Source organism: Macaca thibetana, chromosome 20 (genome assembly GCF_024542745.1).
Source record: "Macaca thibetana thibetana isolate TM-01 chromosome 20, ASM2454274v1, whole genome shotgun sequence".
In the NCBI taxonomy this organism is placed as follows: domain Eukaryota; kingdom Metazoa; phylum Chordata; class Mammalia; order Primates; family Cercopithecidae; genus Macaca; species Macaca thibetana.
Genome location: NC_065597.1, coordinates 73,601,634 through 73,613,663, shown reverse-complemented (window position 1 = coordinate 73,613,663; position 12,030 = coordinate 73,601,634). Strand labels below are relative to the sequence as shown.

Below are 12,030 nucleotides of genomic sequence, written 5' to 3'. Positions count from 1 at the left end.
AGCACACGGTGTGTGCGGGGATGACCCCTTCTCTTGTCCGGGCAGGGCCAGTTCAACTTTGTCCACGTGATCATCACCCCGCTGGACTATGAGTGCAACCTGGTGTCCCTGCAGTGCAGGAAAGGTGGGGCCAGGGTGGGGCCGGTGTCCCTGCAGTGCAGGAAAGGTAGGGTTGGGGTGGGACTGGGCAGGGTGGCGCCAAGGGCCCTGGGCCTGGCATGACCACCAAGTCTCCCCAGACATGGAGGGCCTTGTGGACACCAGCGTGGCCAAGATCGTGTCTGACCGCAACCTGCCTTTTGTGGCCCGTCAGATGGCCCTGCATGCAAACGTGAGTGGGGGCAGGTCCAGGCGTGAGCTGGTGGGACAGGCCCAAGTGCCACCTGAGAGTGAGCTCACCCCTGCCTACGTCCCTAGATGGCCTCACAGGTGCACCACAGCCGCTCCAACCCCACCGACATCTACCCCTCCAAGTGGATTGCCCGGCTCCGCCACATCAAGAGACTCCGCCAGCGGGTAGGGAAGATGGGGCTGCCCAGGCTGTGGGGCGGGCGGGTGGGCAGAGCGGGTGCCACGCCTCCTGGACTTGCTGCCCAAGCTGCCTCTGCCTTCAGATCTGCGAGGAAGCCGCCTACTCCAACCCCAGCCTGCCTCTGGTGCACCCCCCATCCCATACCAAAGGGCCTGCACAGACTCCAGCCGAGCCCACGCCTGGCTACGAGATGGGCCAGCGGAAGCGCCTCATCTCCTCTGTGGAGGACTTCACCGAGTTCGTGTGAGGCTGGGGCCCTCCCTGCTGTGCCCGCCCTGGACGGTATTTTGTGTCAGTGAAATAAAGTCCTGGCGCTGATGCACAGACAGAGGCACAGGCTGCAGTCAGACAGCGCTTTTATTGACTTTGTCTGCTTGGTGCGGGGGTTGGGTGGGGGGAGGTTGAGGCTCTAGCAGCAGCCGTGCCCGCAGAACTGGTACACAAAAGCAGGCGCAGCCAACTCCGAGGGCCCTGGGGCTGCCCGGGCCACACAGCACACGCGCGCACACACACACGCTCACCTTCCTCCACCCTGGGAGCCAGCCACCAGGGGGAGTCTTTTTCTCTAACCGCCCTGGGGTCCTCTGACATGCCTAGTCCTGCTTCTTGCCCAGACCCGATGCCAGCAGGCCTGGGCGCTGCTCTCTCGCTACCTGGCCTAGGGCAAGAAGGATGACAAAGCCTCTGGGGTGATGAGAGTGCCTGGGGGACAGCTGTGCCCCCAGCACTGGCCCAGGGCCATGGTCGCATCCAAGCAGCAGCCGGGCTGCTGTAGCCCCGCCACACCTACCAAGGTGTTGGGGAGGCCAGCTCTGGGCGCAGGGCCCAGTTTCAGCTGCCAGGCCCCTCAGCCCTAGTGAAAATAGTGACGTACAAAAATATATACATTTTAACACCATATAAATTACTGACACGAGACACAGTGAGACGATGCGGGGAGTACGGTAGGAACGAGAGGTAATAACTTAGGGGCAGGGTGGCGGCGGCGCAGGCTAACCCTCCCTGAAGCCAGCAGCCTTAGCGATGGGGGACATCTGCCCAGGGGGTGGGGCCGGGCACAGCCCGCTGTACCTGAGGACTCGGGCAAATAAATTAGCATCTCAGAGGCTAGAAAACATCCAATACTGCTGTGTCCTCCCCCAGGGAGCTGGGATGGGGACCCTGGGTCCTGGTTGGACACACAGCCTCTTTAAAGTGCTGAAGCCCACAGGCAGACAGACACCCCTGCCTGCTCTCTGGGGAACCTGCGTGCAGCCATTCTGCCTGGCCCGAGGCCTTGAGGGTGGCAGAAGGTAATACTGAGCGGTGTCCACTCTGACTCCACAGCCCATCCCCACCAGGAAACGGGCCTAAGTGCTGCTGGGGTGGACCTTGTTCTTGACCCACAGAGGTGTCCTGCTGGGGCCAGTGGCCAGGTCCACACCTCGACTGGCCCGGGCCAGGCGGCTGGGCAGTGCTGGCCGCAGGCCCGGGGATGGGCCACGGGAAGGTCCGGCGGGGGCCCGGCTGCTCCTGCGGCCTTGCAGGCTGTGCAGCTGCTGCTCCAGCTGGTAGACGTCCTCTGTGGCCTGGTTGAGTCGGTCAAACTGGGTGAGCAGGGCCTCAAACACGGCTTGGAGGCGGGAGGGCTCGGGCTCACTCCTCGTCCCCAGCCGGCCCAGGCTCACGCTCAGCCCATCCAGCTGGCTGGAGGAGGTGGAGGGGTGCGACGCATCGGAGCCAGCGCTGGGTGGGGGCACATCCGGGGATACCTTGGAGCCCCTGGAGGAGCGAGAGGGCAGCGGTTCCATCCCTTCAAAGCGGACTTTGTGGCGGAACTGGGGGCGGCACAGGGGCTCAGTCAGTCCGGCTGCACCCTGGGCAGAGCCCAGGGCGTGTCCCTCTCCCCCCCACTGGGCCGTACCCACCTCCTTGACCTTGCTGAGGCCCATCCAGAGGCGCAGCCTGCGCAGGAACAGCTCCACCATCTCGTAGTCCTGGGGCTCCCAGGCCGGCCGATACAGCTCTCCACGCAGGGCGTGGTAGCGCCACCGGAGGATGACAGCCCCCAGCCGTAGGGCGCCCCACAGCCGCAGCGCCCAGAGCCCCACACACAGCAGTGGTGACAGGTGCCAGGACTCGGCAGGACACAGGGTAGAGAGCCCGGTCCCAGAGCACAGCACCAGCAAGGCCTGGGCCACACTCCAGAGGGAGTCCACGCAGGAAGACACGAGCTGCGGGGAAGGCGGCATCAGTGAGGGCGTGCAGCTGAGCTGAGCTAAGGGGCTCTCCCCGGCCGCGCAGTCACCTACCAGAACGGCCAGCTGGGCGTAGGCTACCCCGAGCACCACCAGGCCCAAGGTGGCCCCCAGGAGCTCAGGCAGAGCCCGGAATAACGTCTTTCCAAAGACGGACCACTGGCGCACGAAGCGTAGCTGCTGAGCGGCCTGCGGACAAGGGGACATCAGCTTGCAGACCTGGGGTCTGCGCCCAGCCCCGCGCCCACCGGCCCCGCCCTTACCTTGACCAAGAGCAGGAAAAGCAGCGAGGCCGCCAGGCCACGGGCTGCGGAGCTCAGCTGCGCTACCTGGTCGAAGCTGGTGAAGCGGCGTGGGCGGCCGCGCACGAAGCGGGTCCACTGGCGGTCGGCGGCGCCCAGCTGGGCGAGGCGTACCAGCGCCGTGGCCGCCGTCAGCACCACCAGTAGCCACCGTGCCCAGGCCCTGGGTCGCAACACATGCCAGCACCCTTCCCTGTGCCAAGTACGGGCCTCGGCCACGGCGAAGTGCAGCGCGAACAGCAACAGGCACACCTGTGAGGGGCGGGGTCAGAAGGGTGGGCGGGGTCCTGCGAGGGGTGAGACGCTGCCGGGGGCGGGGTCCTGCGAGGGGTGGGACGCTGCCGGGGGCGTGGTCCTGCGAGGGGTGGGACGCTGCCGGGGGGGGGTCCTGCGAGGGGTGGGACGCTGCCGGGGGCGTGGCCCTGCGAGGGGTGGGACGCTGCCGGGGTGGGGTCCTGCGAGGGGTGGGACGCTGCCGGGGGCGTGGTCCTGCGAGGGGTGGGACGCTGCCGGGGTGGGGTCCTGCGAGGGGTGGGACGCTGCCGGGGGCGTGGCCCTGCGAGGGGTGGGACACTGCCGGTGGAAGGACCGGGGTCTGACCCGGGGCGGGCGTACCGAGGTGAGCAGAGGCAGCGAGAGGCCCGCGCTGAGGCGGCGCAGCGCGAAGGGGCGGACGCTGAGAGCGGCCAGGGCGCGGCCGGCCGCCGGAAACTCGAGGCGCAGCGTGACGGCGGCGTGCAGCCCCACGGCCGGGCTGTAGCGCGTGAGCTCCACGAACACAGCGCGGCTCCTGCGCAGAGGGTGCGGGTCACTAGGAGAAGGTGGCAGGGCGGAAGCTTTGGGGACCACGCAGTACAGGCGTGGCTGAGGGGCTGTGGAAGCCTCCTAGGCCAGCGGGGGCCTGAGGGGTAAGGGTGGGCTCTTGGCTGGTGACTGCAGCCACCCTGGAGAGGGCAGGGGAGGGAGCTCCCACCTGTTGTCCAGCCAGTTGTGCAGCTGCAGGAATCGCAGCCGGTCGCGGCTCTCCTCCAGGCTCAGGCCCAGCTCCTGCACGTAGCCCCCGCTGTCATACACTGCACAGGAGCCCCAGGACCATGCCCTGCCGGAGAGGGGTGGCGTTGGTGCCACATCCCAGCCCTTCCGGCACCCCTGAGCCAGGCTGGTCAAGAGGCCGGGGCACTCCTGGAGAACTACTCCCTTGTCCTCGGCACAGACGCCTGGGGCCCTCGCTCTGCTCACCCCAGCAGATCCGGTGCAGAGTAAGCCCATGTCCCCGAGCCATTGTGAGGACTCTCCCAGCCAACGTCGTAGTCGCTGGTGCTGAAGCCTCCCGCAGCTGAACAAGTGTGGACCCTGGGGCCGGGAGGGTCTGGGCAGAGTGCTGAAACACAGAGTCCCGGGCCGGGACCAGGGCGTCAGCAAAACCCGATAGGCGTGCTTCCTGCTGGCCAGCTCGCCTGAGCTCTGGTTCCGCACCACCCCAGAGAACCCTCCCAGCAGCCATGAATTAGACAATGTTACCATCTCTACTATACAGAGAAGGAAACTGCGGTGTCAAGAGAGCAAAGGTCACACAGCTAGGGAGCAGAGCTGATGCCAGAGTTCCGCTGAAGGCCGCTCTCTGGACAAGAGGAAGGATTTAAGTCTTGGGGCACCCCCTGCCAGCTCACCTTCCTGCAGCCGCACCTGCCGCAGCCGTGGAGGCCCCAGCTCTGGGCTGGACTGGTTCCCGTGGACATAGGGCAGCAGCACGTGCGCCATCCATGGCCAGAGCTCCTCAGACCTGCCACAGCACCAGACACAGTCACGGCCTCCAGCCCCCACTGCCCTATGCCCGCCTGGAGTGAGTGGCCACTACAGACCCAGGGAACATGGCTCCCACTTCCCTGCTGGCCACGGCTAGACCTGGGCTCCTCAGCCTCATCCTGGGGACGTGCTGGGGCAGAGAGTTCTCTGTCATGGTCCCATCCTGTGCACTGCAGGGCACGGAGCTGTTTCCCTTGCCTCTGCCCACTGATGCCAGCAGCACCAACCTCCAGTTCTGGCAACCAAAAAGGTATCTACATATTTCCACATGTCCCCTTGGATCTAGCTGGACTAAGGGCAAAACCAAAGCCCAGGAGACAGACCAGTACACCAGGTGCCCGTACCGCGTGATGGCCAGGAAGGTCCGGCTGTGCAGTTCCTGCTTGATGGCGCTCTGCAGACGGTAGGCGTGCCCATGGCACGAGGCATCCCCATAGCTGGCCAGCAGCGTCACCAGCAGAAAAAGCATGTACACCAGGAGGCTCTGGTGGACAGAGGGCCCTGTGGTCAGCCTGGCCCCAGCCCAGTGACAGCAGGGCTTTGGCCACAGCTGGGGCCCCCACACTACGGCAGGTGCGGCTGCAGAAAGGTGAGCTGGCAGGGGCGCCCCAAGACTTCACCTGGCTGAGTAACGGCAGCACATGCCCTGCCCAGGACCCCACCTGGGGGCAGACACACAGGCCACTGCAGCGGTGCTTAGGGGCCTTCAGGGCGAGACAGGAGTGGGCATTGGAGCTGGGCCCTGGCAGGGACTGCAGCAGCAAGTGGAGGGCATAGGGTAGGAGGGAGTCCTGGCAGAGGCTGCAGAGCCTTGAACCCCCAAGGGCCTTCTGGGTGAGGAAAGGGGGACGACAGTGTCCCGCATACATGGGTGGGAGGTGGGAGAAAGGAGGTGGAGGTGGCACAGGCCGCACCCGGGCTCACCCGCAGCATGCCGTGTAGCCTCTTGACCTTTCGGGCTTCCTCCTTGGCCAGGAAGAGTGCAAAGCCGTGGGGGGGGCGTACACGTGGCACACGTGCGCACACGGGCGTCACAGCCGGGCTCTCCACCAGGGTGTCATCTTCATCAGGGTGCAGCCGCTTGGCCACCAGTGAGAAGTACAGTGCTTCCAGCAAGACCTGGGGAGGGGGTGGCTTCAGAGGGGTCCCCCGTGTTGAAGGCCTGCAGCCTACCCCTGACAGCCCCCTCACCTTCAGCGGCTCCCAGCCGAGGAATGAAGCCAGGAAGCTGGTGGTGCTGGACAAGAGCCACGCAACACTCACACCCGGGGGGAAGCCGACACCCACCCACCCTGAGACAGCCACAGCCACAGCCACCAGGAGCAGGCTGAGCCCGTGGGCCAGGGAGGTGCACCAGGCCGGCAGCAGGCGCTTCCGCGGACCCTCCACCAGTCCTGGGAAAGCAGAGACAGACCTGTGACAGGCAGCTAACAGGGAGGGGCTGGGGGCATCCCAGGCCTACGCAAGCGCACCTGTCCTGGAGAGCCTCGCTGCCTGGGGCCGTTCCCAGGTCAGGCCCGGGCTGGGCGGCCCCAGCTCGCCCAGCCTCTGCAGCTCCAGCGTCTCTGTCTTCTCCCCAGGAGTGCTGGACCTGGGGGACATGGTGGGCCGTGAATTCGTTCCAGCCTCCAGCAGGCAGTGGCAGCCAAGCCCATGCTAATCTGGGCAGGCAGTTTCTTGAGCCTCTCGGGTCATGGGGTCCCCCCACAAAGAGACGGAAGACACTACCCCAAATGAGAGTGGGAGTGGTGCTAAGAGCCAGGGAACCAGGAGCCACTCCAGGCGCCAAAGCCAGGTGTCCGCCTGTGTCCCTCTCCCACTCACTTTCTGCTGATAAACCCATCGCCCACAGCCTGACCAGCCGCCCCTACAGCCGCACACGGCCTCTCAGGGCGCAACGGGCCCCCCCAACCCTGCGAACTATGACTGGGTCTCGACTATCCAATGAGCATCTCCACAATCTAGAGGCCAGTGTGTCTCTCCCATGCAGTTTTATGGCCTAAAATTAATTTTTGGACAAGGAAACATATAAATGCCTTTCAAATCCCAAGTGTGCAGGGCTCCCTGGGGCCAGAGATCTGCTTGTGTTTCCAGGAGCCAATGACCACCGAGGCTGTGCCACTGCATCAGGGCACCATGCTGACATGCCCAGTCCCAGAGCTGCTAGAGAAGAGGTATGGAGGCAGCAAAGATGCGCGAGGGGGAGGACGAAACCAACTGCGACACGCTGAGTCCTAGGCTCCCTGGGCGCTCTCCCGCACCTGCGCCCTGGTCAGCCTATCACTGAAAGAACCGCCTGACCCGGGGGCCGCACTGCACTGACTGCTTGCTGTTTTGCTGTCTCTCAGAGGATAAAAGGCACTCTTGGCTGGGCGCGGTGGCTCAGGCCTGTAATCCCAGCACTTCAGGCGGCTGAGGAAGGAGGATCACTTGAGCTCAGGAGTTGGAGACAGTGAGACCCTGTCTCTACAAAAAATTTAAAAATGGCCCAGCCTCAACTTAGCCAGGCGCAGTGGCTCACACCTGCAATCCCAGCATTGTGGGAGGCCGAGGTGGGTGGATCATGAGGTCAGGAGTTCAAGACCAACATGGCCAAGATGGTGAAACCCCATCTCTACTAAAAACACACACAAAAATTAGCCGGCTGTGGTGACGGGCGCCTGTAATCCTAGCTACTTGGGAGGCTGAGGCAGAGAAATGCTTGAACCTGGGAGGCAGACTTTGCAGTGAGCCGAGATCGTGCCACTGCACTCCAGTTTGGGCGACAGAGTGAGACTCTGTCTCAAAAAATAAAAAATGACCCAGTTTCAACTATTCCTTTATAGCAACACAAATGACTCGGTCTGACTCGGGGAGCAGGCTCTTGCTGGCAGAGATGGAGAATGGCTGATAGGGAGGCATGGGGTGGCCAGGAATGCCAGAGCAGAGGTGCCGCCAGGACAGAGGGTGCAGGCCCAGGCACAGGGAAGGCCATGCTCTGCATTGGGAAAGGAGCCACGGGATGCGCTGGAGGCTGGAGTGAGGAAGGATGCAGAGGGGTCCAGGATGAACCCAAGCCTCTGACCTGGTCAGCCCGAAGCACTGTCTGAGCAAGGGACAGCCAAGGGTTGAAAAAGCTGGGAGGGCAAGGGCCACGTGCTGTGTGGCTGTGGAGTCTGAGCTGCCACCAGAAATTCTCGCAGAAGCAATGAATCTGGATTTCACAAAGAGCTTTGGGCTGGAGATACCTTGGGCTGGTCAGCTGGTAGTGACTACCCCTGGATTTCCCCATACTCTGTATTTTTAAAACCGACTGGCAATTTATTCATAAAGATGCCCTCGTGTCATGGTTATCTGCCTTTTCTAAATCAGGAAGTTTTCCTTTTTGTCTGAGTCCAGGGGCAGTTCATACCTCTTTAGTTCCTAGTTGCTTGATAATGAGAAGCACTCAAAGGAATAACACAGAAATCAAAATAGACGTGGATGGAAAAGCCACGCACCACTTAGTGCCAGGGATATGTTCTGAGAAATGTGTCATTAGGTAATTCTGTCGCTGTGCAAATGTCTCAGGGTGCAGTTACCCAAACCCAGACACCTCAGCCCCTGCTCATGCAGGCCCTGTGGTGTGGCCTGTGGCGCCGGGACTCCGCACCTGCACTGTGTGCCACCGCACTGAATCCTGCAGGCAGCTGCAGCGTGACGGCAGGGCCATGTGCGCCTCAGTGCACCTGAGCACAGGAGGGCACGGCAGAGCCCGGGGTCACAGGCATGTGTGGTGCACTCTGCCAAAGGCTGGGTGCGCATGACTACATACAAGGTCTCCATATGACCCTTTGTTGATAGGTTGGAAAACAACCAAGAAATTGAGAAAAAAAAATTTTTTTTGAGATGGAGCTTCGCTCTTTTGTGGCCCAGGCTGGAGTGCAATGGCGCAATCTTGGCTCACTGCAGCCTCAGCCTCCCGGGTTCAATCGATTCTCCTGATTACAGGCGCCCGCCACCACGCTTGGCTAATATTTTGTATTTTTAGCAGAGATGGGGTTTTGCCATGTTGGCCAGGCTGGTCTCGAACTCCTGACCTCAGGTGATCTGCCCACCTTGGCCTCCCAAAGTGCTGGGATTACAGGCGTGAGCCACTATGCCCGGCTAATTCTGTACTTTTAGTAAAGATGGGGTTTCTTCATGTTGGTCAGGCTGGTCTTGAACTCCCAAGCCCAGGTGCTCTGCCTGCCTCAGTCTCACAAAGTGTTGGGATTACAAACATGAGCCACCGCGCACAGTCCTTTTTTTCTCTTTTTTCTTTCTTTTTTTTTTTTTTTTTTGAGACGGAGTCTCGCTGTGTCTCCCAGGCTGGAGTGCAGTGGCGTGATCTCGGCTCACTGCAAACTCCGCCTCCCGGGTTCACGCCATTCTCCCGCCTCAGCCTCCCAGTAGCTGAGACTACAGGCGCCCGCAACCACGCCCGGCTAGTTTTTTGTATTTTTAGTAGAGACGGGGTTTCACCATGTTAGCCAGGATAGTCTCGATCTCCTGACCTTGTGATCCACCCGCCTCGGCCTCCCAAAGTGCTGGGATTACAGGCTTGAGCCACCGCGCCCGGCCTTTTCTTTTTTTTTAAGACAGAGTCACACTCTGTCGCCCACGCTGAAGTACACTGGCGCAATCTCAGCTCACTACAACCTCTACCTCCCAGGTTCAATCGATTATCCTGCTTCAGTCTCCTGAGTAGCTGGGACTACAGGCACCTGCCACCACGCCTGGCTAATTTTTTGTATTTTTAGTAAAGACGGGGTTTCGCCATCTTGGCCAGGCTGGTCTCGAACTGCTGACCTCAGGTGATCCGCCCACCTCGGCCTCTCAAAGTGCTGGGATTACAGGCATGAGCCACTGCGCCCAGCCAAGAAATTCTTTAAAATACAAATAATCAAAAATGGTCTCAAAAAGAAAAAAATGGGGTATTTAAAAACCCACCCATAATTTCTCACTGCTCTGAGACCAAAATAAAAATGTGGCTCCGGCCAGCCTCACACAGGAGCCTTTCTGCTCCTCCAAAGCCCCATGCACCTGCTCCCTCCCTAGAGGGAAGGTTCTCACGCCCTGGAGGATCCTATGAGACTCTTTCCACAGACAAAAAACGGAAGGCTCAGAGAAGTGAAGTGGTGCAACCACAGCCCCCAGCCCACCCCACCCACCCCAGGGACCACGGCTGCCTGGCCTGAGTCCCGGCCCCTCCTCCGACATCACCCCTCCCCCGAGGGCCGGGCACTCACAGGCTGGTGAGCAGGTCCGTTTCCATGTGGGTGTCTTGGGTGGGGGCCGGGCTGCTGACCCCTTTGGCAAGGACCTGCTGGATCAGGTCTTCATCTAGAGACACAGGAGGCACTGGGTGGGCCCAGCTGCGCAGATGAGCTTCAGAGCCCCCTCCTCTCACCCCAGCTCACCTGATGCTGAGGATTTCGCAGGCGAGTAGGGGCTGGCCAGGGAGAAGCTGTCCTCCTCTGGGCCCAGCCCATGGCCCGCCTGGCCCCGTGCCAGCTGCCGCGGGTTGCTGCCCACAATGGACGGGTCGCTGAGCAGGTCCGGCCAACTGAGCGTTCCCTCGCTGGACGGCCAGCACACCAGGCTGCAAGTGGCGTGGGTCAGCAAGGTGCCAGGGGATGTGTCACCCACGCACTGCACCCCCGTCCAGTCACGCATGCACATGCTGGGCTTCTGAGCAAACCCGCTCCCAGGCGGTGTGACCACATGGAGCCACAGGCACCCAGCAAGGACATGCAGCCCGCACACCCCCGGCACTCCAGACACAGTGACCTGCACCAGGGCTCAAGGTGGCTCTAGGGAACCCACCTCTTAGAATCATCCAGAAATAAGTCACTCTTCATCTGTCCCGCAAAGGCCTGCTAAAAGGTGCACAATGTCTTGAGTCCAAGCTGCCCCAAGGTGGCAGGACCCCCAGCCCAGCCTGGGACCCCCAGTGGAGCCCTCACCTCAGCGTGGAGCCCCGAGAACGTGAGGAAGGAGCTGTCCAGCACGGATGAGTCCAGGCAGCTGTCGATGTCCAGTACCTGCTGCCTGGCAGGCGTGGGGCTCAGGCCCCCAGCCACCTGCAGGACAAGGGCAGTGGTCAGCGGGCAGCAGCTCAGACCTGCTCAGGACAGGGACGAGAAGCCACCTCCTCAGCAGACAGGGCAGAGCCCAGTGCCATCTGACAGAATGTTCTAGAATGGTGGATATATGTGACATCTGCACTGTCCGTGATGGCAGCCCCTTGCAACGTGTGCCACTGAGCACTTGACAGGCGACTGGTGCAGCTAAGGAACAGAGTTTTAAATTTCATTTATTATTTTGAGACGGAGTCTCGCTCTGTCACCCAGGCTGCAGCGCAGTGGCACAATCTCAGCTCACTGCAACCTTCACCTCCCACATTCAGGCGATTGTCCTGCCTCAGCCTCCTGAGTAGCTGCGATTATAGGCGCCTGCCACGATACCCAGCTAATTTTTTGTATTTTTAGCAGAGATGGGGTTTCACCGTGTTGGCCAGGCTGGTCTTGAACTCCTGACCTCAAGTGATCTGCTGGCCTCGGCCTCCCAAAGTGCTGGGATTACAGGTGTGAGCCACCATGCCCGGCCATCATTTCATTTTAATTAACTTAAATATGAGCAGCCACATGTGGCCTCCGGTTCCTGCCATGGACTCAGGAGCAACCCCTCCTGGTCGTGGCACACGTGCCTTCTCTGTGTGCTGCTGGGGTTGGTCTGCATGTGACCTGTTGAGGACCCCCATGTGTGTATTCCTAAAGGGTGCAGCCTACCATTTCTGTATGAATGGGAAGAGTTCCCACCTGATGTATTTCTCGGAAAGAGTCTGAAGGATTGGTGTTAATTCTTCTTCAACTGTTTAGAAGAATTATATACTGAAGGCTCTGAGCCTGGGCTTCTCTTTGTGGGAAATTTTTTTTTTTTTAATGTTTTATACAGATGAGGTCTTGCTAGGTTGCCCAGGCTGGTCTCAAACTCCTGGACTCAGATCCGCCCACCTCAGCCTCCTGAAGTGTTGGGATTACAGGCGTGAGCCACCACGTCCGGCCAGCGGGAGGTTTCTAAGGGACTAACAAGCCTCTTCACTTGCTGTAGATGTACTGAGATTTTCTTCTGAAGAGCGTTTCAGAAGCGT

The 12,030-nt window shown here is 61.1% G+C and overlaps 2 protein-coding genes across 20 annotated transcripts in view; one reads left to right on the top strand and one right to left on the bottom strand.

Moving 5' to 3' along the window:
• TSC2 (TSC complex subunit 2) overlaps window positions 1–875 on the top strand; it is a 67,211-nt gene extending 66,336 nt beyond the window's left edge. For 7 of the 14 annotated variants that reach the window (XM_050774158.1, XM_050774160.1, XM_050774157.1 and 4 more), the window contains 4 exons: window positions 46–124; window positions 240–331; window positions 418–516; window positions 615–875. In XM_050774158.1, the coding sequence (XP_050630115.1) occupies window positions 46–124; window positions 240–331; window positions 418–516; window positions 615–779 (435 nt within the window). In that variant the 3' untranslated portion in view covers window positions 780–875. Of the gene's footprint in view, window positions 1–45; window positions 167–239; window positions 332–417; window positions 517–614 lie in introns of all 14 variants that reach the window. The other 7 variants (XM_050774161.1, XM_050774156.1, XM_050774159.1 and 4 more) reach the window with 2 other exon arrangements.
• The window catches only part of PKD1 (polycystin 1, transient receptor potential channel interacting), a 48,340-nt gene continuing 37,181 nt past the window's right edge, over window positions 872–12,030 (bottom strand). Inside the window, exons 31-46 of one of the 6 annotated variants that reach the window (XM_050774135.1) lie at window positions 10,844–10,960; window positions 10,704–10,756; window positions 10,298–10,479; window positions 10,127–10,220; window positions 6,350–6,468; window positions 6,069–6,271; window positions 5,802–5,996; window positions 5,222–5,361; window positions 4,742–4,854; window positions 4,311–4,452; window positions 4,045–4,170; window positions 3,687–3,861; window positions 3,033–3,323; window positions 2,824–2,958; window positions 2,440–2,745; window positions 872–2,349 (exon numbers count right to left, since the gene is read on the bottom strand). In XM_050774135.1, the coding sequence (XP_050630092.1) occupies window positions 1,882–2,349; window positions 2,440–2,745; window positions 2,824–2,958; window positions 3,033–3,323; window positions 3,687–3,861; window positions 4,045–4,170; window positions 4,311–4,452; window positions 4,742–4,854; window positions 5,222–5,361; window positions 5,802–5,996; window positions 6,069–6,271; window positions 6,350–6,468; window positions 10,127–10,220; window positions 10,298–10,479; window positions 10,704–10,756; window positions 10,844–10,960 (2,859 nt within the window). In that variant the 3' untranslated portion in view covers window positions 872–1,881. Of the gene's footprint in view, window positions 2,350–2,439; window positions 2,746–2,823; window positions 2,959–3,032; window positions 3,324–3,686; window positions 3,883–4,044; window positions 4,171–4,310; window positions 4,453–4,741; window positions 4,855–5,221; window positions 5,362–5,619; window positions 5,997–6,068; window positions 6,272–6,349; window positions 6,469–10,126; window positions 10,221–10,297; window positions 10,480–10,703; window positions 10,757–10,843; window positions 10,961–12,030 lie in introns of those variants that run through there. The other 5 variants (XM_050774136.1, XM_050774133.1, XM_050774137.1 and 2 more) reach the window with 5 other exon arrangements.